The sequence below is a fragment of the Calliphora vicina genome, chromosome 1 (assembly GCF_958450345.1).
Source record: "Calliphora vicina chromosome 1, idCalVici1.1, whole genome shotgun sequence".
Classification (NCBI taxonomy): domain Eukaryota; kingdom Metazoa; phylum Arthropoda; class Insecta; order Diptera; family Calliphoridae; genus Calliphora; species Calliphora vicina.
Genome location: NC_088780.1, coordinates 95,038,763 through 95,066,750, shown reverse-complemented (window position 1 = coordinate 95,066,750; position 27,988 = coordinate 95,038,763). Strand labels below are relative to the sequence as shown.

The following is a 27,988-nucleotide window of genomic DNA, read 5'->3' as shown; positions in this document are numbered from 1 at the left end:
CTAATAAAAACAATGTTGTATTTATACGGTGGATAACACGGTGTACACTGCACTACCTTCTATGTCATATGCAGCTGTCAAACAAAAACAAAGAGAAATGTCAACATTTTTTTTATTTCACAAAACGTTTCTCTGTTTGTTGTACGCATTTTATTAAAATCGTGGAATTTAATGAATTTTATTACAATTTAATTAAGACAATTTACCTAAAACATGTTAAGTTTACAAAATTATGCCAGTTCATCGGAAGGAGAACATTCTGATAATGATGAGAAACAACAAATCATCAATGAAGTGGATAATAAAACACAAGAAATGCCCGAGTATTTAAAACCTATAGATCCCAAAATGTCTGTAGCCAAATCGTTAGCGGTTTGTGCAGCTCCCGAGGTTGTTCCCATGGGTGCTGTGGCAGTGCAACGTACCATAGATCCTACCGTCAAAGAAATTGAATACAATGCTAAATATGAAGAGCTGTACGCTCCTGTAAAAGGTCCGGAAAATCCCAGTTTAACAGAACAACTAAAAGCACCGCGTAATACACTAGCGGGTTATGTAGAAAAGGCGCATATCAATGCATTTGAATTTGAAAACCAACGCCGAACTTTTCATACTTATGGCTACGCTTTAGATCCCTCCGTGGATGAAGCGGCGGATGGGTCCTCGTTTGTGGGTGACCTGCAGTCGGCATATGACGATGAGGGCAAGACGGTATTTGAAGGACCAAAATCAAAAAAGAAACGAAAACAAGAGAAAAATGATAAGCCGGACGATATTGAAGGATTCTTGGGTCCCTGGGGACGCTATGAAAATGAACAAACTGTGGCTAAGCCTAATGATCAAGAAAAGGCTGAGCTGGATGAAATATTGGCTAAAAGACATAGAAGAGGTCGCATACCGGAAGATAAGCCTTTGGAAGAGAAATCCATATTGCATAGTAAGTTATTTTATAGAAATAAATGTACAGTATTTAACAAAATATTATTTTTTATTTGTAGTCAAAGATGCCTACGACTACCAAGGACGCTCCTACCTCCATGCACCCCACGATTTGGGTGTCAATTTGCGTACAAATGCTCCACCACCAAAATGTTTCCTACCCAAAGCCCATATACACACCTGGACTGGTCATACCAAGGGTATTTCTGCCATACGCTGGTTTCCACAAACTGCCCATCTTCTACTGTCCGGTTCAATGGATTGTCGTGTGAAACTGTGGGAGGTATATGGCGAACGTCGTTGTATACGTACTTTTAATGGTCATAGACAAGCCATCAAAGATGTTGCTTGGAATAATAAGGGTACTAAATTCTTATCTGCCTCTTATGATCGTTATATTAAATTGTGGGATGCTGAAACTGGTGAAGTTGTTTCAAGATTTACCGCTCGTAAAATGCCTTTCTGTGTTAAATTCCATCCGGACAATAATAAACAACATTTGTTTGTGGCCGGCACATCGGATAAGAAAATTATTTGTGTGAGTATGAAAGAATATTTTTTGTTTAATTTAAGGTAGATTTAAGAATTTAAATTAAAGCTAATGGTAAGTGTAAATAATCAGTAGCTAGATAATAGCAATTGAGGAATGAAGAAATTAATGAAATTTTAACTAACTTGATTTAGAAAAGTCTTAAATGTGATAAATTACAAAATTGTTCCTATAAAACCAATGTTAATTAATGTTTCCCTGGAACAAATATATGAAATTGTTCAACGATTGGCATAAGATGCACAACACTGGGGGCCATGGACAACATCTACACTTACTATCCAAATGACAAATAGGCCAATAGAAACTGGCAATAACGAAATCCATGTGCGTAAACAAATTTGAAATAGAGTGTTTTTATCCAAATGTAGGGTTTCTAGAAAATTGTGACATTGTTGAAGGGATTTATTTATATTAGCCTCCGATTAGTAACTACCCAATACGAATTTATACAAGGTGGAGTCAGTCAAACAGCTGATAATTTTTTTTTTCGCTTTTTGCTTCTAACAACTGTCAAGCTTGTTTTTATATTTAAATATCTACATATTCTAAGCTTATTAACAAAATATTTATTGTTTACATAAATAAATAAAGCCCTCACTATTCAATTATCTACACTACATTAAAACCTCAAGTAATACAGTCTACCTTACCCCCATTATTGTGATGTAATATAGTTTATTAATAATTTTTTTATTCTTTAATTTTTGCATTATTGTGATATATAATATAGTTTATTAAGAATTTTTTATTCTTTAATTTTTGCATTTAAAAAATTAAAAAATTTTAGCATAGACCATTGAAAGTTATTTAAAAAATGGTATTACTTTTTAGCGGTTGTCAAAAAAAGTTCACACACAAAACGCGGTAAAGTTTAGAGATAATTTTTTGTATTTGTTTTTATCCAAAAAACACAAATAGTTTTTTTTATAAATATATCAACCTGTATCTGTATTTAAAATTTGCGGCAAAGGGACTTTAAAAAATCGTTTTTGTGGGTGATGTTTTTATTCTAAAATTACCCGAAAAAATTTTATCGTAAATTCCACAAGAAAGCCTCAGAAATAAATAGACGTAAATGGCGATGGATTGCCCTGCTCATACCTCATGAGAAGGCAAATCGATGCAGAAATATCTGAAATATTGAGTTTTAAATTTGACGTTTTAGTTATTGATGAAAATAAACTAAATGAAACATAAAATATTTTTGGAAAACAAGAAAAAATTTTCAATGATGATTGATTCCGCCATGGATTTGTAGTAAAATATCAATCACACACGTAAACGAATAGTTCATCGGCAGTAGCTGTCAGCAGTATGTGTCTATGGGCCCTTTAAGACAATTTTTCAATTCATTTTGTAAATGATTAAAATCAAAACAAAACTGAATGAAGATTTCAATTAACAACATTTTTATAATTCAAAGATTGGATAAATTCTGTTAATTATTAACTTCAAAATTAATTCCATTTAAATAAAAGAATTAAGCTGAAGAATTAGGTGTTGGGAATGGATTTATTGAATGAAAGGCTGACATTTTTTATTTACGGATTAAGATTTTAGTGAATTAAGCTTAAATTTAATTAATTCGAAGCTCTAATATACATATAATGACTATAACACAAAGCTTTTATATGAAATTTAGCTCATTAAATATTTCGGGAATAGCTGGGAATAAAAAAGGTCGGGAAATTAAAAACACTAATTGTAAATTATATCTGGATTATATTAACATAGGCAATATCGAATTCTCTTGAATGACATTTCTTAGACCTTTCCAAGGACGTGTATAACACCATGGAAATTCCGATAAAATTTGGAAAACAAATTCACTTCGCAAAACTTTTTTTTATCCAAAAATGTTTTTGTGAAATATTAAAAATCTAGTTTTACAACTACTTATGAAGTAAATCTCATAATTTAATTGTTTCTTTGTATCCTTAAAATTCTAATTTATCATATTTTTTATACTTTCAGTGGGATACACGCAGTGGCGATATCGTACAAGAATATGATCGTCATTTAGGCGCCGTCAACACCATCACTTTCGTCGATGAAAATCGCCGTTTCGTAACTACCTCTGACGACAAATCGATGCGTATATGGGAATGGGACATACCGGTCGATATGAAATACATTGCCGATCCTACTATGCACTCAATGCCTGCTGTTACCCTAGCACCCAACGGCAAATGGCTGGCCTGTCAATCGCTCGACAACAAAGTGGTCATATTCTCTGCGCTCAATCGTTTTAAAATGAATCGCAAGAAATCATTTAGCGGCCATATGGTGTCGGGTTATGCTTGTCAATTGGACTTTTCACCCGACATGTCGTACCTAGTGTCGGGAGATGGTGATGGCAAATGTTACATATGGGACTGGAAGACAACGAAAATGTATAAAAAATGGCAAGCTCATGAGGGAGTGTGCATTAGCACACTGTGGCATCCGCACGAGGCGAGTAAGGTGGCGACAGCTGGTTGGGATGGTTTAATCAAGTTCTGGGATTAAATCGCACAATGGTTAGAAAATATAGGAATTCATAAAATATTATTTTTTTTGTATGTAATAGAATTTTAGTTTTAAGATTTAACCGACAAAGCAGTTAATAAAAAAAATACTTAAAATTATTCATATTTTTGTTACATGCTTCCTTAATTTATGTCATATTTTGTTATCTTTAAAGCCCATAGGGAATAGCATTTTGAATTTTGTAAACAAATAAGCAACAGTTTGTGGTTTTCCTTTAAACCCCTGAAAAAACCCTCTATTGTTTACAAAACAAATCTCTCTTTCTCCCTATTAGATGGTCCAAATAAAAAGCCATCGACAAAATACCGGTGTAGTAGAAAAAAATAACAGAAGCCGCATATTTTTGTTAATGAAAGAAATCAAAAAAAATTCACAACACATGCCAGTGAGTGTTATCAAATGATAAGAAATGGACATGCGCCTTAAAGTATGCAAGCAGTTGCCAAAGTAAACCACCCCAATTAAGGGGCTAAAGAAAATAATACACAAAAGAAAACATATGCGAGTCTAGAGTTACAAACAAGAACGGAAAAAATAAAATCAATATTTAGAAATTTTGGCAACGAAAACAACATAATTTTTGGATAAATTCACGGGGAAAAATTAAATTGAACAGAAAAATTCAAATAAACAACGATTTATATGAAAAATAAACGAAATTTTAAATAAAATTTAAAAATGCATAGAAATTTAAACAAAAAGTGTTTGGTGTAAAAAGTTTTGCAAAAAAAGTTTGAAAACCATAAGCAAATGTAAATAAAACCTTGAAAATGTAGAAAATTTCACGGAAAGTAACTCAAGACGCCATAAACTAAATAAACAATTTCCTTTAAAAAGCTTTATAAATTATTAAAATTTCATGAAAATTTAATAAAGAAAAACCTTGAATAAATTAAATTGTATTGTTAGATAATCCTTTTTTATAAACGTCTTTGTCCTTTTGGCCAGAAACAAAGCAACAAAAATTATATTAAAACGAAAATACAACAATTGTTTGTAGAAAACAGCACAATGACCAAACCACCCTCTGATACCAGTGGCTTGGGCTATGCCTATCATTTGCCTTCAGGCGGCCTGTTGTTGCGCCTGAAAAACTCCCTGTCCCAATTTAGTGATTTATTCAGTGAATTCAATAAATATATAGCACCAGCATATCATCATGATCGTTGTGAGAGATCGGTACACATGCGTTTGTACTCGATGCATAAAAGAGAGTTTGTTATGGTTTTCCTGGGATTTTTTACCTGCTTTGGTTTGGGCATTATTATCGGCCTCACCGGACCTCCAATTACTAGCACCACACAAATAACCGCCAAAACTATATTAAATCGTACATCCTTGGCTAATTCCTCAAATGTATTGGCCACCGGACCCTTTGCCATGAAATCGCCTCTGATGACCACCTATTCACAGCAATTGTGGTTGATAGCCAAACTTGTGACCAACAATAATGATGGTGAGTTGTTAAATTTTTCGGGACGATTTTCTATATTATAAAATCTAATTAATATGAGATAAAAAATAATAAAATCTGACTAACAATTCTAAAGTTATTAACAGTTTTACTTTATGCTGCCCTTTAAGAGTTCCCTTAAACACTTATGTTTTTCTTTACAGATGAAAAATATGACAAACGTTTCTATGTCAGCGTGTCCATTGATGGCATCACCGAGCAACATAAACCCCTAAGTATTTTAACCTCTGCTAATTTGCATAATCGGACACGAAATTTATCCTGTAATCGCAACGATTGTGAGGAATTCACCATTATGCATTTGGGTTTTTTGGAATATGCTCATTATATTATAACGGTGAGATTTTTGGGTTTGGAGTCGTTTCATCAGAAATACAATATTACAGGCATAAAATTTTATGTAAGTTTGTGAATTATTTTAAAATTTTAAATTTCTTAATTAATGTTTCTTTTATTTTCTCCTACAGTTCAAAACTTATAGTCCGGAATTTACACAAATAGAAATCTGGTTTCGTTTTATATTTCTGCTATTTACTTTTATTGTTATCGTAAGTTTTTTATTTGTAAATTGTAGAAGATTTTCGCTTAATTTATATGGTTTGCTTTTCAGTGTTGGTATGCTCATGCCTTGCGTAAATATCCGATTTATGATTGGTCCATAGAACAGAAATGGATATCGGTTTTATTGCCTTTGATGCTGTTATATGATAGTAAGTAGATATGGCTCCTACGGTCCAGTAAGATTAAAAGGATTCAATTATTTTTATTTTACATTTTTTTAAAGAAATTTAAAACATGTTTATTTATTTGAAAGATGTTCTTTGTAACAAATAATCTCCTATTTCTTCGGACAAAAGTGAGAAAAGACCTAGAAATTATATTATTTTTTTTAAGATTAAAAAACATAGTCCGACCTAAACATTTTTTCAGAACCGAACCTAATATTTGGTCTAACTTAGATTTTATGATTTTCATTAACTTAAAAAATCTAATAATTCGCTGGTGTTTACTCACTTTTGTGACTCAAAGTAATACCACCTCAAATCACGGACATCACAGGCCCGATAAAAATACTGTGTAAATCGTTGGCAAAGACTGAAGATTTTACTTTTAATCAACCTGATAAAATACGGGGTGTACTACAAAAAGTCAAAAAACAAGCTACATATATCTAAGAAAATATTGAGTCACTAAAAGGACAAGACAACCTTTGTAAAACTGAAACCTAAGTTCCATTAAAGGTTCGAAAGAATTAATTCCTTTGAAAATAAATTCTTTATTGAATCTATTCCTTACTAAATCATTAAATTTTTCTTTAATTCATATATTTTACAAACTAGTTTAATAAAATCTAAGGAATGATTAAATTTTGCATCATTTCAAATCTTTTGCAAGAAGGCTTTAGTCAATTCATTTTGTAAATGATTAAAAGCAAACCAAAAACAACACTAATTTGTATTAGATTTGAATTAACAAACATTAAACCATTCAAATGTTTAATGTAGAATTAATTTAACAATGAACAAATAATAGTGAGACCTCGATTATCCTCGATAATCAATTTTCCCAGTTAATTGAGTACCAATTTTAAGTAGTTTTTATACCCTTCACCTTCGTGAGAAGGGTATAGATAAGTTTGTCATTCCGTTTGTAATTTCTACATTTTTCATTTCCGACCCTATAAAGTATATATATTCTGGATCCTTATAGATAGCGGAGTCGATTAAGCCATGTCCGTCTGTCTGTCCGTCTGTCTGTCTGTCTGTCTGTTGAAATCAGTTTTCTGAAGACCCCAGATATCTTCGGGATCCAAATCTTCAATAATTCTGTCAGACATGCTTTCGAGAATTTTGCTATTTAAAATCAGCAAAATCGGTCCACAAATGGCTGAGATATGAGGAAAAAACCAAGACAACCTCGATTTTTGACCTATTTTTTTACCTATGTATATCTGGATTACTAAGACATTAATATAGACAATATGGATATCTAATGATAGATATTTCAAAGACATTTGCAACGACGTATATAAGACCATAGTAAGTTGGACCTACAATGGGTCAAAATCGGGAAAAAAATTTTGAACCCGAATTTTTTTTTTTTTTTTTTAAAAATTAAAAAACAAAAAAAAAAAATTTTAAAATTTAAAAAAAAAAATTTAAAATAACAATCGAAAAAGTTTTTTTCCAAAAAATTCAAAAAACAACTGGAAAAAAAAATAAATTTTGTTTACCTAAAAATATTTAAAATTTTGAAGTATAATTTGGTGAAGGGTATATAAGATTCGGCACAGCCGAATATAGCACTCTTACTTGTTTTAATACATATAGTTTTTCGATAATGACATTTACGGCTCTATATTGCACCCTGATCCATCAGTTGGATCAATATCGTCCAATTTGGTGGACAAACTTTCACAATAACGTTTTCAGCATTAAGGCAAACTGCTCTCAGGTAAACAATTTCAAAAAATGTCTGTTTAATCTCCATTATCTCATTGGTGAGTTTTTTCATTGATATGAATTCATTTAATTTTTCCACCAAAATTGTAGCAGCTATTAATCAGCAGCATATTTTTCTCCTGTTGCATTAAGTTTGTGAATACAATGTCGCTATTTTATTTAATTTTGAGTGAAATATTTTAGCCTTTTCTTCGCTGTTAATCCAGAAATTGGAGTTCCTTTAAATCTTTCCTTCCGGAACCATTCATAAACAGCAAAATCTACTTTTGTATATGCTTCCGAATCATCGTATGCAATAGAGGGAATTTCCCTTTTTCGTTTTATTCACATTGTTCAAATTGATTGTTCAAAAATAATCGAAAAAAATTATACTTTATAATCCCGGATAATAGAGGTAATTACGGTTAATCGATGCAAAAAAAATTAAATCGTTCGAAAAATATTTAAATTTTCTTTCCCGGTTAATTGATGTTGCCGGTTAATCGAATCACGGATAATCGAGGACTCACTGTGTATTCAAATAATAAAAAATAAAGCTATTATGGAATTACGTATGTCGGCTCATCACGCACAACTTTGTTAAAAACCAGTGTTTTCATTTCTTATTTAGAAAATTTCTTATTTTATTTTGCCTGGAAAAGCAGGCACAGGGTCCGCTAGTCTTCAAATAAAATCCTTTGAATGATTTTGATTTGACCTATTAGTTAAATATTTGAAAAAGTTTCCATTCTACGATCGCCTCCAATATGTAGCGTTTAGGAATCGCAAATGAATATTATATAAAAGTTTAAAACAAATTAAACTAATTTTATAAAAATTTATTTATTTCGATTTTTTTATTAAACTTGCTATATTTTTCACTTTTTCTTTGAATATTTTTGTTTTACTTTTTCAGATCCCTTTTTCCCCTTGATATTTCTTATGAACTCTTGGCTGCCGGGTATGTTGGATGCCGTATTGCAGGCTACATTTCTATGTGCCCTGCTAATGTTTTGGTTGTGCATCTATCATGGTCTGAGGCAAAATGAAAGAAGATTTGTGAGATTTTATTTGCCCAAAATTATCGTCGTTTTGCCCATATGGCTGTGTGCCATTGTGTTGGCCACCTGGGAGAAATGTAATGAGCTTAAAGATCCCACTTATAGTCATTTTGTGGATACCAAAAATTATAATGTAAGTATTCCTCTAAAAAAATAACACACGAATCTTATAATTATCTTTATATTCTTAAGGGTTTTAAAATGTTTTTCTATATTGCGGGATTAATGTACATTTTATATTTGGCCATGCTGATACTGAGAGCGTATACGGAACTAAGATCAATGCCATTTTTTGGTAAATATTTCTTCACTGCAAAAATCGTAAAAATTTAATTCAATGTTTTAAATGTTTGTTTCAGATATGCGTTTGAAATTTTTAACTTTACTTATGTTGTTTGTTATTACGATTACCATAACTGTGACCACTTGCCGTTTCGGTTTTGGCATATTGGAGGATAATTTTGTGGCCTCTTTGAATACCACCTACAAGAGTTCAGCACAGTTTATGTGTTTCTATGGTCTATTAAATTTCTATTTATTTACAATGGCTTATGTTTATGCACCCAGTGGTAGATTTTCTCAAGGTAATCTTTTATTTTATAAGCTTTCAAAAGATAAATAATATTTACTAATACCATGTTTAAAATATTACAGCCGAAATATCTGTTACTAAAGATAATCCTGCCTTTTCCATGATCAATGACTCGGATGAAGAAGTGGTTTATGGCTCGGAAGATGAATCCCGTCGCCCGTTAACCGTATCTGGTAAAAACGATTACGATAGCGATTAGTTAGTACTAACTATATATTCAAATTTAACACAAAACCTAACATAATTTGTTTAATTATATGTTTTTTTTTTAATTTTATATTTGTTAATTATTTTAAGTTCACTTTCGTTATTGTATGTACTTATTATCTCCCTATCGACATTGTACAGTTATTTTAAATCGTATTACTAATACATTAACATTAGTTTTTATTACATATTCCTTTAATTATTAAGGTGTAACATTACAAATTACATTAATGTTTAAAATAATAAATATGCCATGGTATTTAAAATAAGATAATGAGTATTTTAAATTCAAACCGTTTTATTTTCAAATTCATGTTTTCTAATTTGCAGTTTTTTATTATTAGTAAAGACATCAACCGTGCATATAGACAGACGATATATACGAAAGCTAATTGTTATGAAATAAAAGCAACAGAAGTAAGTGTGTTGCCATACTGTTAGTTTTTGATAGAATTCCTAAAATATATATAGGAATTAACGAGAATGAATATATCAAATATGTTTATGAAAATTTAAGACATAATGCTTATATTTAGCTCTATAAATATATTATTAGAATATATACAAATAAAGTAAATACATTGGTTAATAATACAATGGAAACTTTTCTATGTAGGTATCTGAAAAAGCTTCTTTTGTGGCATAATTTTTTGGTTTTCTATGGAATTGATTTCTGGCGTTTGGGCAGGCGACTATAATGGAATTTCCGTAATGATACATGACATCGTTTAAAATTGATTTATATCCTCAATAATATTGCCACCGCCAAACTTAACTGTCTTATTTGGTTACTTCGGTTGAGTATCTTTCCCTTCTGCCCTCTTACAAATGTTCTCCAATCACTGCCTGTTAAATTATATTTGGATTCATTCGAAAATAGAACTGAATCGAGTATAACTGAACAAAATTTACTTATTTGAGATTACCCCCTGTCTATAATTGACAAATTTTTATCATAACAATTAATGACGTTTGTTGTCAAGACAAAGTTGTCTATGCAAAAGCACCAACAATTTTGTCATAACGAAGCAATAATACTAATAATTGGAGACTATACCTGATCTTTTTTTATCTTGACAACCAGGTATATCAGGTATAGACAGCGTGTTATGGCATTTGACATCAGGTATAGCAATATAGCAAAAAAAATTTACAAATTTAAACACGTACAAAAAAAGCGCTGACTGATCGAAAAGCTCCAAATTAGCGACGATATTATGAAGCATCCCTCAAGCTTTCAAGAAATTTCCGAAATTCATTTTCAAAAATAAGAAAATTGGGGACTTGTTATAGAAAAATATGCGCAACTCTTACAACAACTGTAAACAATTATGTTAGTATTAAAACATCAAATTAGGGTTTTAAATCTTAACGGAACTAATAAAAACCGTTACGCCCAGTAAAATAAATTATATTTTTGGAGAATTCAAAATTCAATTAAGCTTTGATTTTAGTGGTACTTAATTAGGATTATCACGGTTTTTAGCCAATTATCTAAATCGGCAAAAAATCCAAATAGTTGGTAAAAATAGAGAAATGTTAATCAAAATTTTTAGAATAAAAAGTATTTTTCAAGAATTTTTTGCTAATTAATGAATACTTTAACCTAAAAAATCCCATTGTAAACATATGGTAACTTCCTAATTATTTTAGTTTGTTGCGCTTGCTCTCTCTCTTTTCTTCTCCCTTTGACATTTACCAGCAGTGCTCTTCCAACTGTATACATTTTTAATACAAAAACTTGTTTTGTTTTATTTTTTCCATTTTTTTATTTTACGTGTATTTTTTTTTATACAATAAATCAAATTAAAATACAAAAGCAAACGAATCAGTTGCAGAAGAACTAGCAGCGGGAAAACATTAAAAAGCGCTTGGAAATTGAACAAATAAAGATAACGTGTTGTAAAAAGTGGTTTCAAAGAAAATTAGCCAACTTTTTCAGTGGTAAAGTTGGTTCATTAACAACTAAATAATTCGCTCAAGTCTTTGGCTTCCAAATTAAGAATTAATTATTAGGAAGACTCGCAAACAAACGCATCATTCATAGATTAACTAACTGCAGTAGTGGCAGGCAGCAGCAGCAGCGCTGATTTTGTAATAATGGCAAAAAATAAATCATAAATTTGCAATTAATTGTGTTTGTAAACGTGTTAGTGCAAACTAAATTCATAACTTAATAAATTATTTAACAAACAAAAGAAGATTGTGTAAGAAAAAATAAATCGTTAAAGAAAAATTACAAGTGTTAAGAAAATTTTGTGAAGTGTTGAAAAAAAATTGTTAAATTCTAATCGGTAAAAAAGTACAAGTTTGTGAAAAAGATAATAAAATAACAGTCAGAGCAGCATCTTCTATTTTTGTCAATAGATTAAAACCACATTTAGTGAACGTCATCAGAATTATAAGCCAGTCATTTTAGTATTTGTATCGTCCAATCGTTTATTTTAACTATTATACGTGTTCTTCTCCTTGTTTGTCTTCTACTCGTCTTGGCAACAACAGGTAAGTCAAGTTGCATTTCTTTTGTTGTTGTTATCGTTGTTCTAAAGTTCTATTTTTATATTCCCTTTTAAGTATTTTTTCTTTAATTTAATGATCTTTTATTTCCCTTTATGGCGATTAAATTGTGAGTTCTTTCTTATTCCCGGGGATTTTTTTGGAATTATTGCTTCAGAATTTTATTTAAATTTTTTCTAGGTTTAGTAAATTGGAATATAATTTTTGTTTACATATTGATTACATTTCGAATAAGAAATATTTATTAATGTTACAGTTGGAGAATCACTGGATCATTAATTTAAAAGGATTTAATAATAGACTTGGTAGGGTAAACGCTCCTATAGTCGGCATGACCCAGTAGTCGACATTTTTGGCTTAAAAGCTTAATAAATAAGAATAACGATAATTTTATACAAAAGTAAGATTTAACTTTAATTAAACATACACTCATTTATCTTTATGTAATGTTTAAATTTGGGTGAGATGAGTATTTTCATCTATTTTTGTCCTCATTAAGTGACCATCTTTCAACAAGTGCGGAAGTGCCTGTTTTTTAAGAAATTTTTTAGTGGCAAGGCCAACTAAAACAAGTTAGTAACCATATCAATTTAAGTAATATTTTTACCAGAGTGGTGTTAACAGATAAAACTTTGTTTAAATATTACCTACAATGTGAAAGTTTTCACAAAAAATATTTTTTTTGGTTATTTTAATTGATGCCGTCATTAGGAACAAAAATTTCTATGATTTTCAATAGTCGGCATAGTGATGCCGACTTCAGGAAAATTGCTAATTTTTTGTATTAAGCTCAAATTCTACAAATTTGTTTATTACTCATCTCTCTTGACAATAGATTTGAAGAAAATGAGTTTGAAATGAGTTTACCCAATAGTCGGCACAGTTTTAATTGAGCATTTTAAGAACTGCCGAGTATAGGAGACCAAGCATCCTGAACTCGGCAGCAGCTTTTTATTTGACTGGAAATCGTAAAACAGAGTAATATTTAGAGATTCAGTAGGTATTATTAATTCTAACATCTTAGAATTCCAAATATGGACACTCCAGAAAAAAAACCCATGCACCAATATCCTGAAAAAGCATTAAAATATTTTCTATGCGAGAGAAGGCCCGACTTATGTATTAGGTGCCAGTAAACAATATGGAGTTCCGCGTTCAAAAATATAGGACAAATTATACGGTTCCGAAGGTCCTATGAGAATGGGGCCACAAACAGTGTTATCTAATTCCAAAGAAAGTGAGGATTAACTTAACACGGTTCAATCAATCGTGAAGGAAGAGCAGCAAACCACACCATTTGTATATGATCTACCCGGAAAGAAATGGTATAAAGGGGTTTTTAAACTGTTATCTCTAAAATAATCATGTAAGGTACCTTAATAAACAGGCTCTTTACTAAATCAGTTCGAGTTATTAGTAGGTGATCGGCCTGAAAATGAGAAAAGAAACGGATTTGGATCTAGCTTTTGAAATAGTCAACCGACTAGCTCCTAATATGAGCGTAGAATTGATTCCGATGACATTATCGAAGAGAACAATAACTTAAAAATAAATTATCAAACTATTGAAATTGTGAGTAATCTTACCATAGAGGCAGGCACGTTCATAATTAACAAGGAAAAGTTGAAAATATGGTAGTATCGCCAACATTAGCTGCAGAAAATCACAATGAAACGTTGAAACCTGTTCACTACTCATCTCCAACTTTATCAAATAATTATTCAAATACTTGGTTTCAGCCTTTTAACTGTTCAAGTCCAATCCCAACAAGTTGTAGTTGTACATTTCAATTTTTTTCAAAGTTTTTTAATAATATTATGGTCACTGGGATATTGGATATGATTGCGGTAACCATAATATGTTTACGTTACCATTAACATGATTGTAAATAAATATATATTTATGGCAATCATTTTCATGATAATGATTTATCATAATATGTTGATCTCAGAATATGATAACCATAATCCTAGAACAACACAATATGTTGAAGTATTACATCATAAACATCATTACATCATTATGACACAAACACATAAATATTTACTACAATCATATGTATATGTATATTATTGCTACAATGATGTGAATGATAACTTAAACATAAATGGTTACCGCAAACATATACATAATTACAGTGACCATAATAGAAAAATAAAATAAACCAAAACAAATTAAAAAAGGAAGATAAAACGAGTTAGGGGCGCATGTGAAGAGGATTTGGACACAGATCCTGAGGATGATGGTCTAAAAACGTAGGATATGATATTTGCCCACAGTGGTATCACCTCAAATGCACTAATTTATGTTTTTTATTAGTATTTATTTAAATGGCTGATATTTTAAATAAAAAATAACTTGAATTCTTTTAAGATTTTATTCTTTTCTTAATAAAAAATGATATGCCGACAATTGGGTCACAAATTGCCGACATTAGGATCAAGGGTGCCGACTTCGGGCACAAATCGTGTTTTTTCAAAAAAACGTAAATTGCTAAAATTTAATAAAAACTGCTAGAAAAGAATTAATTGAGTCTAAAACTATACAAATTACTAAACAACAATAACCCATTTACATCCCAATACCATGTTCGCACTCATAATGGTATCACTTTAAAAACTGAAAAAAAGTTAAACTGCCGACTACTGGTGCATTCACCCTACTTATTATTTAATAATGTCCAGGAATGGAAAGTTCAATATTTCTTAAATATGTAGTAAGGATTGAGATCGAAAAATTCTTAACACACGTTTTTCATTAAAACTTTTAATCCAAGTATTATTTGATTTTTTTTTATCAATTTACCTTTGTAAAGCATGTTAGTTATTATGTTTAATGTCAATTATGTATATTCAGTGACCAGAAAAAATGCGTACTAAAATTATTAAATATTTTCAACAAAATCCAACTGGGTCCTACAAAAAGTTTGTCAAACAATCAAAGGTCTGCCGTCAAACTGATTGCAATGTTATTAAACAGTATAGGGAGAAATTGCCCGTTGATAGGAAACCTGGTACAGGTATAAAGAATAGTCCACATGATGTTTCTAAAGCCAATAAATAGAAAGGATTTTCAAAAGATCTCCCAACACATCCGGTAGGAAAGAATACAAATTATGGGTATCGTTTCTGTTGTTGTTGTTTTAGCAGCATAAACAATTACAATATTCAATCTGGAAGTTATGCATGTTGTTCAAGTTCAACAGGATGAGACCATAAATCCATAGGGCGTAGTAAAGTAGGGCAGAACAGTTGAATATATGGAGGGTGTCATGAGGACCCTGACCACATGCTGGGCATAATTTAAGGAACCTGTTGCTCCATCCTGATATAAGTTGTGCCAGAACGACTCTTGTTTTACGTTGTGTTCCTTGACCGACAGAACCTTGGTTTCATCGTGAAGTTGATGTTCGGATGTGGACCCTGCCCTCATTGTTTAACTCTACGGATGACTACCCGCCACTCAGATATTTGTGGACTGCAGGATGTCCTGGAAGAGGTCAAGTGCCACTAGGATAGTCCGTTCACAAGACCTCTGCTGATTTAAGCCCTGTGAGATCTGAGACCCTAAGGCGGATAATGCTGTGCATCTTACGGAATCCTGTGGTGACGAGCTGCTGGTAGTTGACGGGTCATCTGGGGGGGGGAAAAGAGCTTCGAGTGTCTTCGCTGCAGGTGACAGGAAGGAAATCCTGTACGATTTTCCCAAGTTTTAGCAATGGGATCACTCGACCCATTTTCTAGACATCGGGTATTGTTAAGATTCTTACGGACAGCTTAAAAACCATTGTCAGGTACTCGACTCCCCGCGTGTAAAGTTGTGGTGTGTCCTAGACTGGAAGATCATGTAGTTTGCGGACAATACTTCTTTTCGCCTTGTCTCGGGGTGCTCAATAAATTATCGGCAATCCGTTTAGGGTCTGCAAAATTAATCGCGACCCTATCATACTTATTTGTCGGGTTGGAGAGAGACCTAACTGTGGACCACAACTTGCCATCTTCAGAACTTAAGTTACATCTCTTCAAATGATCCAACCATTTGTTTCGTTTGTCCTCATTTACCAACCTGATGATATTATCACAAAGGGAAAGGATTATTGGACCCAAGTGTACGAGACGAAGGTTTTGGACGGCTGTCTGAATACCATACCAACCTGATGATATCGCGGTTCAGCTTGCCGATGCAAGGGTAGTCAGGGTTGGTATTTCGGATGTCATCACGCTCATCTACGAGTCCCGCTGCTTCTGCTGAGAAGTGCGGTCGCACTACGGATATTCTTCCAGCGGGAATGAAGCGAGTGGGTGCTGCGGTGAAGGTTTCGCAAAACTTCCGCTCTGCTTTGTGTACGTTGGAGTGAATCGGTAGAACATTGAAGATGCGCTCGGTAAATTCTCTGAAGCCGAGCCAGTCTGCTTTCTTTTGGTTAATATAACTTCGGCGTTTAGAGATGATGAAATCGTTGGGTCTATCCAGACAAACGATTATGGGTAAATGGTATGATCCTAGAGAAATAACTGCACGCCAGGTTGTGCAGTTAATCAGACCAGGAATCGCTATGGTAATATCTGGCGAACTGGCTCAATCATCATTTAGTGCTGTTATTCTGTTCCGCCAGTGACGCTACTCTTTGGTCTTCCCCAAGACTTGAATGCCAGAGCTGATGATGAGCGTTGAAGTCCCCTAGGACCAAACGTGTATCACCATCCAATAATGTGCTAATGTTGGACAACTGGCTACTGGCGGCATGTAGACATTATAGAGCTCCTACTCCGTATCTCGAATAAATATGTTTTCTATATCAAATGTTTAAGCAGAATTTTAGGGGAAAATTCTTATAAGAAAAGCCTTTGCTCATGATTTCTTCCACCATATTATTTGTAAATAATGGTGACTAAATATTTTATGAGACTTTTTAATTAAGTTAAATATAAATTACGCTTATTTCTAAAGCGTGTTAAGAATTTCAATTAAATCAAGCATAAAATGGAATCAATAAAGTTGACTATAAATTGTTGAAAAAGAATGATTACAAATAGAGAACAAAACTATGCTCCTTGGAAAACCATAAAATTATTTAAAATTACTCCTCCTTCCTAAGCATTAACACAATAGCAATTGAACATACTGACAACAGAGTTTTTATACTAAATAACAACAAAATAAGTATATAAACAAAAAAAATAATAAAACAAACTAAATAAATTTCCGAATTCAACCAACCGTAGATTGTTGAACAATAAAGCAAAACGGAAGTTATATTGACAGATAGATGGATGTGTATTCATTCGAGTGCAGATGCACATAAATACATACATTCATTCATTTAATCGAATGTCTTTGCTTTTTTTAAATTCATACTAGTAAAAAAGATCAGACATGGAAAGTTGAGATATTGAAACGATACAATTTGAATTGTCTATTAGTTTATACTTTACTTTGAGGAGACCTTTTTCAGACCCAAAACTGTTATGTCAGGTTTGAATTTTACGACTCGGAAGTATGTAATTGAATCAACTTGATACCATCTCTTAACATTTACTGCAATTTGAATTGGTTTCATATTTATAGTGTCGATGAAAAATACTAATATACAGTTCTGGAACAAAGTTTACCCGTTTATAAACTTGGAAATTTTGCAAATATATATTTTTTAAATCTTTTATTTAACTTGCAATTTTAGTTTGTTAGGGTTAGGTCAAAACTTTTAACTGAATTTGGGACCAGTTCTCATTCTTGAAATAATGTGAAATTTGGTATTCATGCTTATGAAAATATTAAAAACCATAAAATAAAATTTCCTTGTTTATTTGTCTACAAAAAAGTACAACAGTAATGCGTGTTCCAAACCTGCTATGGACATTATCTATTAAAGAAAATTTCACGTCATTGCACGGTGTCCCCCAAAGAACCACAAAGTTTCTCTCTCATATCTACCAAATTGGTCATACAAAATGTGACGTAGTTTTTTTTGTTTAACATTTCCCAAAGTGAGTGACGGTGACGTTGTTTAATAACAGAAGTAGAAACATTTCAGGGGCAGATTTTAAAGGTGGTAAATTGTGCGTTCACTCACACTACTTACCAGCTTGTTAGTGTAACTTTGTGTGTTAAACTCGCAACACTTGGTTCGGTTTGGTTACATTTGAATGTCAGATATTTTAAGTTTTTAACGAAACATGAAAAAAATGCCGGCCGGCAATTATGACGAAACATTGTACACACAAGTAATTCTCGGCATAGTTTTTTTTTAATTTTTATTCAAACACCAAAACGTGTTAAAAAGTAATCAAAATGTGTGTTTTCTTTAGAGACTTTTTTTTAATTGTTTCTCATTGCTTTTTTTGTAATTTAGTAAAGATTTGTTAGAGGTTTTCGAAAACTGGTATGTTGATATTGTGACAACTAGTTAGGGGAAAACGATAATTGATCCATATATGAATAAAACTAATTGAACATCATAATTAAAACTGCTCTACCCATTTTTATACCAAATAATGGAACAAATTCAGATCCCCGCAGGTCCTAGCCTTATTGCTCAGTGATTCGTGATCAAGCTTACATTGATTGTCAAACTACACCTGCCCGTCCCTAATAGCAGTTTGGTGCCTGCCTTTGTCTAGGACTGATACCCTGGAGACCACAAGGCATCGCCGGTTTATGCATAATTTTCAAATTCAATTCCGGACCTTGCCACGCAAGATCATTAAAGTTCATATTACAATGTCCTGGTACCCAAGATTATCCAAGATTATTTTACCGAAATTCAGAAAATTGATCCATAGATGAATAGAACGAAAAAAATACCCATCATTATACCAAATAATGGAAAAAATTCTGGTCCCCGCAATATTAGCTTTTGCTGGTCCTAGCCTGATCGCAAAGTGATTCCTGGTCAAGCTTACATTGATTGTCAAACTACACCTGCTCGTCCCTAATAGCAGTTTATCTAGCTTGATTGATACCCCCAGAATTCCAAAGTTTTATGGCCAAGATCCACTCCCCAAGTGGCCTATATTATTGACTGATAAGTGGTTTTATCCATCAATTTCAAATCCAATTCCGAACCTTGCCACCCAAGTTCATCCTAGGCCATATTGCAATGTCCTGGTAACCCAACACACCGAAATTTTATAGAAGTTGAGATTTCCGTCAGATATATATGGGTATATAAGCATAATCCAGCACCCAGGACAATTCAAAAGTTTGTAGATCATATCTTGTATCCTTTTCTCGTAAATACGCTGATCAGGTTTTAGATGTTTTGGGGGTGCCCCGATAGACCAGTCGATTGTGTGCTGAACTATTAATGTGCGGGTTGCGGATTCGATTCCCGCCAGAGACTCTGGGTGTAACTGCAGACAAGCAAAACGCTTCGCAGTTTGTTTTAAAAAAAAAAGATGTTTTTTTTGTCAGCTTTGAATATTTTTGGACCGCAACACTCAACCTACATATGTATCCTCATTACAGTAGGGAAATTGTGTTAACTAACCACAAGAATATTTGTATCCTTCCGAAGTCTGTGTCTGGGAGTTATTTGAAGGCAGCCGGTAATGTCCTTAAAGCTGCTTATTGACTACTGTTATATAGTTTTGTTGGTAGTCAAAGGTTTTTTTGCAGAATTGATGGCGTCTCTATGAATGTCGTTCATAATAAAAAATGGATCCTGCACATACCTTTGTCTGACATGCCTCGAGGGAGACTCGAACTGTGTGATGTTGAAGTTTGGATTTCAAAAGGAACTGTTGCGTCAACATGATGTTATGTTCCCTGACCGGTAGAACCTTAATTTCCTCCTGAAGGTGATGTTAGGTTATAAAGACAGCTAGTATCAACCAGCTCACTTGGGTCCCTGAATTGGTCCCTTTGTGTTACCCTAAGGATCATGCTCAGGACCTCAAGAGGTCATTCACATGTCACCTGAAGGTGATGTTAGGTTATAAAGACAGCTAGTATCAACCAGCTCACTTGGGTCCATGAATTGGTCCCTTTGTGTTACCCTAAGGATCATGCTCAGGACCTCAAGAGGTCCTTCACATGTCAGAACTGGGTTCAATGACGAACGAATGAACGAATCCATCCTCCTGACATCCAGAGTAGATAGATCCGCTAGGTCGTGCAAGAACGGAATACCTATTGTAGCAGTCCGAGCGCCTGCTAGGGCAGGGCAAAGACAGAGGAGATTTTGACCGTCTCATCCTCGTCTTCATCATGGCAACTCCTACAGAAGTCATTAAATGGAGTATTCAGTCTCCTAGCATGCGCACCTATCAAGCAGTGCTCCGTGAGCACCGATATCAGAGCTCGTAGCCTAGCCCGAGGTAGCCCCGTGAGGGACATTAACCTATGATGGTCAAAAACGGGCCATGTGAGTTTCGATATCGAGCAATTTGTCAGATGAAGGTGATGTTCGGAGGTAATTTGGAGGCAGCCTGTGACGGTCCTTAGGCTGCATTTTGACAGCTTTGAATATTTCTACACTGAGAAATATCATTTAACGAAGGCGACCACACTGAAGCAGCATAGTTAACACTGACCGGTCAATCGTCTTGTAGGTTGCTAGCAATGTTTCTTTGTCCATACCCCAAGTGCTGCCGGCTAGTGCCTAGCGGACCGAGTTCCTATTTCGCAGTTTATGCGTGATTGCATTGCTGTGTGCGTCAAGGTGGTCAATTCTGTTGGTGATGATTTCGTCGATGATAATTGCTATTTATGCTCATTGGAGAAATTGGAAATTCCGTTGAGTAGTTCCAGTATGAAATCACCTCTAATTCTTGTGTGGAGTTGGAAGTTTAAAGGGTCAGAAGTAAAACTGAAACGAAGATAGGACCATGGCCAGACGGCTCCATATTTAAATATAGGTCCAAATTTAAAAAACTAAAAAACTAAGCTCAAAGAAGAACTAACGATCATTTAGATAATCTTTTCTTTTGTATCTTTTGAAGAGTTGTTTTTGTAAAACAAAAAGGTTGTGTCAAGTTTGATCCAATCCTTGTGTGGAGTAGGCAGTTTAGAGTAGTAGAAGTAAAACAGGAACGAAGATGGCTCCTGTTTTAAATCTAAATGGATTTGAGAAATCTGACACTACCATCTTCAATATACATAACACTAAATTTCGATAATAGATTTAAAAATTTAAGAAAACGTTCTTTTAAATACTATATATAATATTGTATCTTTTTTTACCTTTGTACTTTTTACGATCTTTTGTTTGTAATTATAACAAATGCTGATCTTCAAGTATTTAATCCTCTGTCAAAATAAAATAACAAATAGATCTGCATTTCTAAAAATAAATAAAAAATCTTTCTAAAAACACGTTACTGCAAGTTAAATGAATGTAGGTCATTATTTGATGATGAACGTGTCATTTCAAAATAAATTTCTCTAATTCTAAAAAGCAGATTAATTATGTTATTTTTTTGTAGCCAAATTAATTTTTTATAACATAATTAAATATTCTATAGTTATGCATATTATGGAGTTTTATAATGATGTGTCAAGTTTAGAGACATTTATAGAAATGAAAGATAAATAAAAAAAAGAGTCTTTCTTCTGAGACATGATATCATTTTGAATGCCACAATGAATATTGTTTTGTTATTATTTATTTAAGTTTGTTAAACGTGTTAATGGTATATTCTTTGTCTGTTCTCTGTTTCAGTGTATGATCATTGTCAATGCATATTTTGACCTTTTAGAGTGTTTCTTATTGTTGGCTGTACTGATTGGCACACGCCAATGAAAATTAAATCCTGTTTATGCAAAAAATTAAATGCAAAACAAAGTACGCACTTTTGCAGCTGTCATTTTTTGTTTTAAAAGAACTTTGTATTGAAATGCAAATGTTGTTTAGGGAATCAAATTGATAAAGAACGACTTATGGAAGCTCTACATTGCAAATATTTTAAATTAACGATATAGGGGTTCTACTACCGTTTTTGATAAAAGTTCCGTATTAATTATACCCTTCACCTTCGTGAGAAGGGTATAGATAAGTTTGTCATTCCGTTTGAAATTTCCACAATATAATTTTCCCACCCTATAAAGTATATATATTCTGGATCCTTATAGATAGCGGAGTCGATTAAGCCATGTCTGTATGTCCGTCTGTCTGTTGAAATCAATAAGCCCCCAAATAACTTACATACACGATTCATACATCAATATCTCCGGAAATCTTCCGTCTCGGTTGCTATTTAATATCGAGAAAATCGGTCTACAAATGGCTGAGATATAAGGAAAAAACCAGGACAACCTCGATTTTTGACCTATATCTGGATTACTAAGTCATTAATATAGACAATATGGATCTAATGATACACAGAGAAAACAGATTCGTTGTGGTAACCGAATTTGTCGCCAATCGAATTTAGTCAGTTGTATGTACTATCTCAGTAATCAGTTGCAACTACTGAATAGTTTCGGTAGACACAACTGACTTTTGAGGAAAATAATTCGGCAGGCATAACTGAATATGGCAGTGGTTGTAATTAATATATATTTTTTTGGTTTTTCCAAAATGTTATATTTTAATATTTATGTTTATTTTAACATTCTTTTATGTTTTTTTAATCTTTATTTTATAAGTAATTTAAAAAAATATAATAAAAATGAACGGTAACAGAAAAAACATTACAATTTGCATGGAAAATTGCATTTTGGAAATTTGTCTGATTTTCAGTCATCTATGAAGCTTGGATTTTGTCCATTCTTTATATGGTGTTGAAATTCCTAAGAAATATTGTCCTTAATAGTTCGTCCTTGACTCGTTCGTTGATGCTTGACGAAAATGGTTTGGAAATTGAGTCAATAACTGCCTGGTTTCCTGCCTCTTTCTTATTACTTAGCCATTCTGCAAAATAATAATTCAATAATGTTGGCCGTATCATGTCTCATACAATATTTTATATTCATTAAACTTACCTTCTTTAATAATCTTGAGAAGATTTACATACATACGTATGTGTGAATGATCTTAATTTCTCTCCAATGGGATTACTTAATTTATTAGAATCTTCGTTTATGTTTTTAATATTATTAATTGTACAAAAATTTTTTGGATTTTTGTTAATATTTTAATTTAATTTTTATATTTTTTGTTTCTAAATGTCAAAACATATTCAACAACTATTGCCACAATTACTAATAGGTTGAGAACACAGATTCATTATTATATATCTTTTACAATAACCGAATTAGATACATTTTCACAATCAATTATTGGTTATTATAACAAAGAACGTATAATATTATACAAATATTTTGATATTACAGAATTATTGATTGTAATCCTTATATTAATGGTTATGAAAACTAATTTACTAAATTTAATTCAGTTGTGTAATCCGACCAAGTCAGAATTACTTTTGTGAAGTCCCATATTGATTATACCGATTATATTTACTATTGTGAGAACCTATTTTCCATTACAATTATGCTTTTACAGTTATACGAGTAGAAAATCCATTGAATTAAAAAACATTTAGTAATTACAAATATTATACAGTTTCTTTTATTAAATTTTAATAATGACAACCGATTTCCAACCAATCTGTTTTCTGTGTGTAGATATTTCAAAGGCCTTTGCAACCATAGTACCATGGTAAGTTGGACCTACAATGGATATAAGATTCGACACAACCGAATATAGCTCTCTTACTTGTTTTATTATCGTTTTTGCTTTATAACGACATTGTATTCAGTATCTGTTTCTATTTATACAAGTTCTGAGCTCTACAAAGCTTTGCAAACTAAAGCTGATCAACTTTGACAGTCAGTTCTCACCTGGGGGGTTACAAATTTAATTTTCTGAAAGATTATATTCTCCAGTACGGTTTGATTGTACATCATATTCCAATCGGTCCAGTAGCAGAGACCTGCGAAGAAAGGCGGTAAGCCGTCTAAGCTGAGCCTCCGATAAATTTTAAAAGCTGCAGCTGTTTTTGATAAACGTTCCTTATTAATTTTATAAAATTATCGGAATTTCAGTTTTTAAATTTTTTATTTTTTTTTTCAATTTGAGTAATTATTCTTTAGTCGGTTGAAAGCCGGCTTTGAAACGCCGCCGAAAGTTTTTGGAGTCAGCCGCCGCCGCTGTGAAATTTGGTCGGCGCAGGTCTCTGGCCAGTAGTTTAGAATAGACAGATTTATTGCTTCGGATTTAAACGGAATTATGAGGGTTTTTGGAACCAGCATATGCTAGGAAACGAGGAGATAGTTAGAGTGTAGTGAGGGAGACAAAATTAAAATATTTATAAAAACTGAAATAATGCTGTTAATCATTATTTTAAGTATTTTCTTTCTCAATAGCTGGATGTCCTGGATTTATTTCAATATTTGTCCCAAAGTTAGGCGGTTCACTCCATGAACAAAAACCTTGTAAACTAGTGTTATTTTCGTTTTAAACAATTTACTTAACACACCCTTGTATAGCATAAAAGATTATTTAAAACTCGTTTTAGTTTAAATACAATAGATACTGATCAATAATATACCGATAAATTTTAATTAACAACAAATATAACAACCATCTTCAAATTATAATTGTTATTTTAAATATTGTTATAATCCACTAGATTTTGATTTAATCGTTAAACTTTAATTCATATAATTTCTTAAAAATTAAAAATAAAACTATTAAAAACACTCAAATGTCTTCATTAATAATCATCCATTAATTTGTTGCTGGTTGTAAATTTAAAATTAAGTCAGAAGTAGTGATGGTGAAAGTAATTTATGTTAATGGGTTACATTGTGTTGAACATTTTCTTTTGTTTAGCAAAATTTGCATATTTGTAGTTTTCATTTTCAAAAATTTTTGCATTTGCCGTAAAACTAAAATAGTTTTTGGTGTTTTGAGGCTAAATTTCGTAGCTGGGTTTGTAATACAATGTATGTTTTTTGTTTATTTTAATGGCAAAATCAAAGCAATAATTAATTATTTTGTTTGAGCAGAAAATGTTTTGTAATATTTACTTTACAATAAAAAATAATTAATTTGGTATTGTTTTTAATGATTTTCTTCATACAGAGTATTTTATGTCAAAATGTCAATGTGTCTCATAATGGATGTGCTTTGACATAACCATGTTGATGAGAAAGTTTTTTTTTAACTCTGAAAGATGTAATACGAGAGAACGCTATATATCTTCTCTTCTATATATATAAAAATTAAATGGTCCATGTATGTAATGTCATCACGCGGGAACGGCTGAAGCGATTTGGCTGATTTTTTTTATTCGATTCGAAATTTTCAGGAGATGGTTTGTAAAGAATAAAAATTAAAAAATTATGGCTAAAACCGGCTTTTTTGAGTCCAGTAGTGCGATTCACTAACTTTTAACACTTTAGCAGGTGTTAACTTTAACCACACATTCAGATGGTTGCACTAACCACTTTGTGATTCACTAACTTATTTTTAACCATGGTAAACAGTTTTATATTTCTCTGTTTTCAAATTGATATTACGTGGCAACGCTGCCAAGCGAAATTTAAAAATAGGAGAAAAGAGCAAAGAAGAATAGAAAAAAAACAAAACAAATAACTTTTTTGTAAAATTTTGTTGCCATTCTAAAATAAAATGATTTTAGAATGGCTAGTACTTCCACTAAAAGAAGCCGAGCGTCTGCCGAGCAGCTAAGTCACGTGGTTGACTTCATGATAAACAACCCGGGACTTGCTGGCGGCAAATTTAAAAAGCTCCGCGGAAAATTGGTGTGCGACAAGAAGTGGAGCGAATTGTCGAATGCCCTTAATTGTCTTGGCGGGCGGTTAAAGCGGTCAACCAGTGGCAGGCTCATTATCAAATAAATTGTAGGCTATATACTTCGAAGCCATTATATTACACGATTATAACGATAAACACTTTTCTAAACTGATTAAACCACACCAAAAATTCTGGTGTTAATAAACCACAATTTGTTTTGCTAAAAATAACAGCTGACTGAAACAGCTGTATTTAAACGCCAGCAGATATCGTTTACAGTGTTAGTGAATAGCAAAATGGTTAATTTTGTGGTTAACATTTTTAAACGAAACAATTCTGGTTTAAAAAGCATAGTGAATCGCACTACAGGCAACTGTAATAAAAAAGCCCCTAAAGTATGCAGTACAAATTTAGATATTTTATTTGCAAATAAATAAGAACAGGCAGGGTTGGAGAACTAACATTAATAAATGCTACCGGGCGGTCAACTAGTATGTATATAAAATACAAAAAATGTTTCTACCTAGGTCCGTACCTACTCGGAAACCATCCAAACGATTAGCTCCAAACTGGTTTCATTGGAAAGGAAATTTTCTGAAGATAGTTTTAGACACCTTTTAGCTCCATTCGTAAAGCCGATTTTCGAATTCTCCCACACAAACATTTTTCCCAAATTTAAACTTTTGAAAATTTGTGTCTTGAAATTTTTATGTAGGTATCTCACACGATATATAGATCCACTAAGAAGGGATTTTTGGAAATGTGAATTTTAAGGGGGTAAAAAATGGGTAAAATCGGCATCACTATATCTCCGGAACTAATAAGGCCAAGAACGAATCAAATCAATTTCGGATACTCTGTTCTGAAGTGGAGCGTATCCCTTAGAAAGCGTTCTGCATCGATCGAAACAAATAGCAGTCGGACGGGGCAAGGTCTGGACTATAAGGAGGGTGAGGCAAATGGGTGGTTATCGTAATGAATCCATTTTTCATTTGGTGCAAAAGTGATTGTCTTTTATAGCATTCAAGCTGCATTTCAGGCATACAAAATCGTCTTTCAAGGTCTCTCAGCTTCAATATGGTACCCAAGTTCCCCGCTTTTGGGAAACTTAGCTCTTTCTGAGTTTTACAACAATCTTCATGGAGTAATGTCTCCTATTCTTGGTCTTCAAACTTTTTTTGTCTAGAATGGGCGATATTTGTCTTCCGTGTTAAAATCACCACTTCTGAAGCGCACAAACCATCTCTCGCACATTGAAATCGATGAAACATATTCACCATAAGCCGTTGAAGCGCATCATGCTTACGATGCGCTTCAACGGCACTTTTTTCAAATAAAAGAAGTGAAGCAAAAATTCCCGCATATGACGCTTTGTTTGTTTGATTTCTAATAAGTTCTTATATTTCCATAAGATTGGCATATTTCGATATTTGACATTTGATTAGAATCCAAACCGAACAGCGGTTAAATACTCCAGATGGAGCCAGTTTTTTTTATGAAGAAGTCACACTTTCAATACACTAAAGTTTGTACAGTGGGATAATACCATTAATTATGACCACAAAGAAGTCATTAAACTGGTTGCATATTCAACTTCTTGCCACCTAACAACCAACAGCTAAAGCTCCCCTTTTAAGCCAAAAGAACAAGAGGCAAGAACAAGTTTAAATGAGGGTTACACACATGTACATACGTATTCATCTGATATGAGTACGAGTCGTTAGTTGAGTATTTTGCAACATGATTTTTGGTTTAAAATAAATTGCACCGTTAAAATGTGAATACACAGCAAGAAAATGCGAATGTGAAGTGATTTTTTTTTAAGCTGAAAAAGCAAAAACACAAAAAAACTAGTTGAACTTGATATTGAACTGAAACAAAACGAAATATATGTATTAATGTATAAATGAAGCAAAAAAAAAGAATTGTATGACTATAAAAAGAAACTACATACAACATTGTACAGACAG

The 27,988-nt window shown here is 32.6% G+C and overlaps 2 protein-coding genes across 2 annotated transcripts; both read left to right on the top strand.

The window, feature by feature from the left end:
* The first annotated feature begins 128 nt into the window (after positions 1–128).
* On the top strand, positions 129–4,119 carry LOC135963361 (pre-mRNA-processing factor 17). The gene is made up of 3 exons (XM_065515181.1): positions 129–937; positions 999–1,477; positions 3,467–4,119. Exons 1-3 carry the CDS (start codon positions 214–216, stop codon positions 3,998–4,000), a joined length of 1,737 nt encoding a protein of 578 aa, XP_065371253.1. The 5' UTR covers positions 129–213; the 3' UTR covers positions 4,001–4,119.
* Positions 4,120–5,003: 884 nt separating this feature from the next.
* LOC135963360 (transmembrane protein 181) lies at positions 5,004–9,824 on the top strand. Its single transcript, XM_065515180.1, has 8 exons — positions 5,004–5,477; positions 5,639–5,895; positions 5,963–6,043; positions 6,106–6,205; positions 8,853–9,130; positions 9,190–9,292; positions 9,357–9,581; positions 9,652–9,824. The coding sequence occupies exons 1-8, from the start codon at positions 5,033–5,035 to the stop codon at positions 9,786–9,788; spliced, it is 1,626 nt and encodes a 541-aa protein (XP_065371252.1). The 5' UTR covers positions 5,004–5,032; the 3' UTR covers positions 9,789–9,824.
* Positions 9,825–27,988: the final 18,164 nt, after the last annotated feature.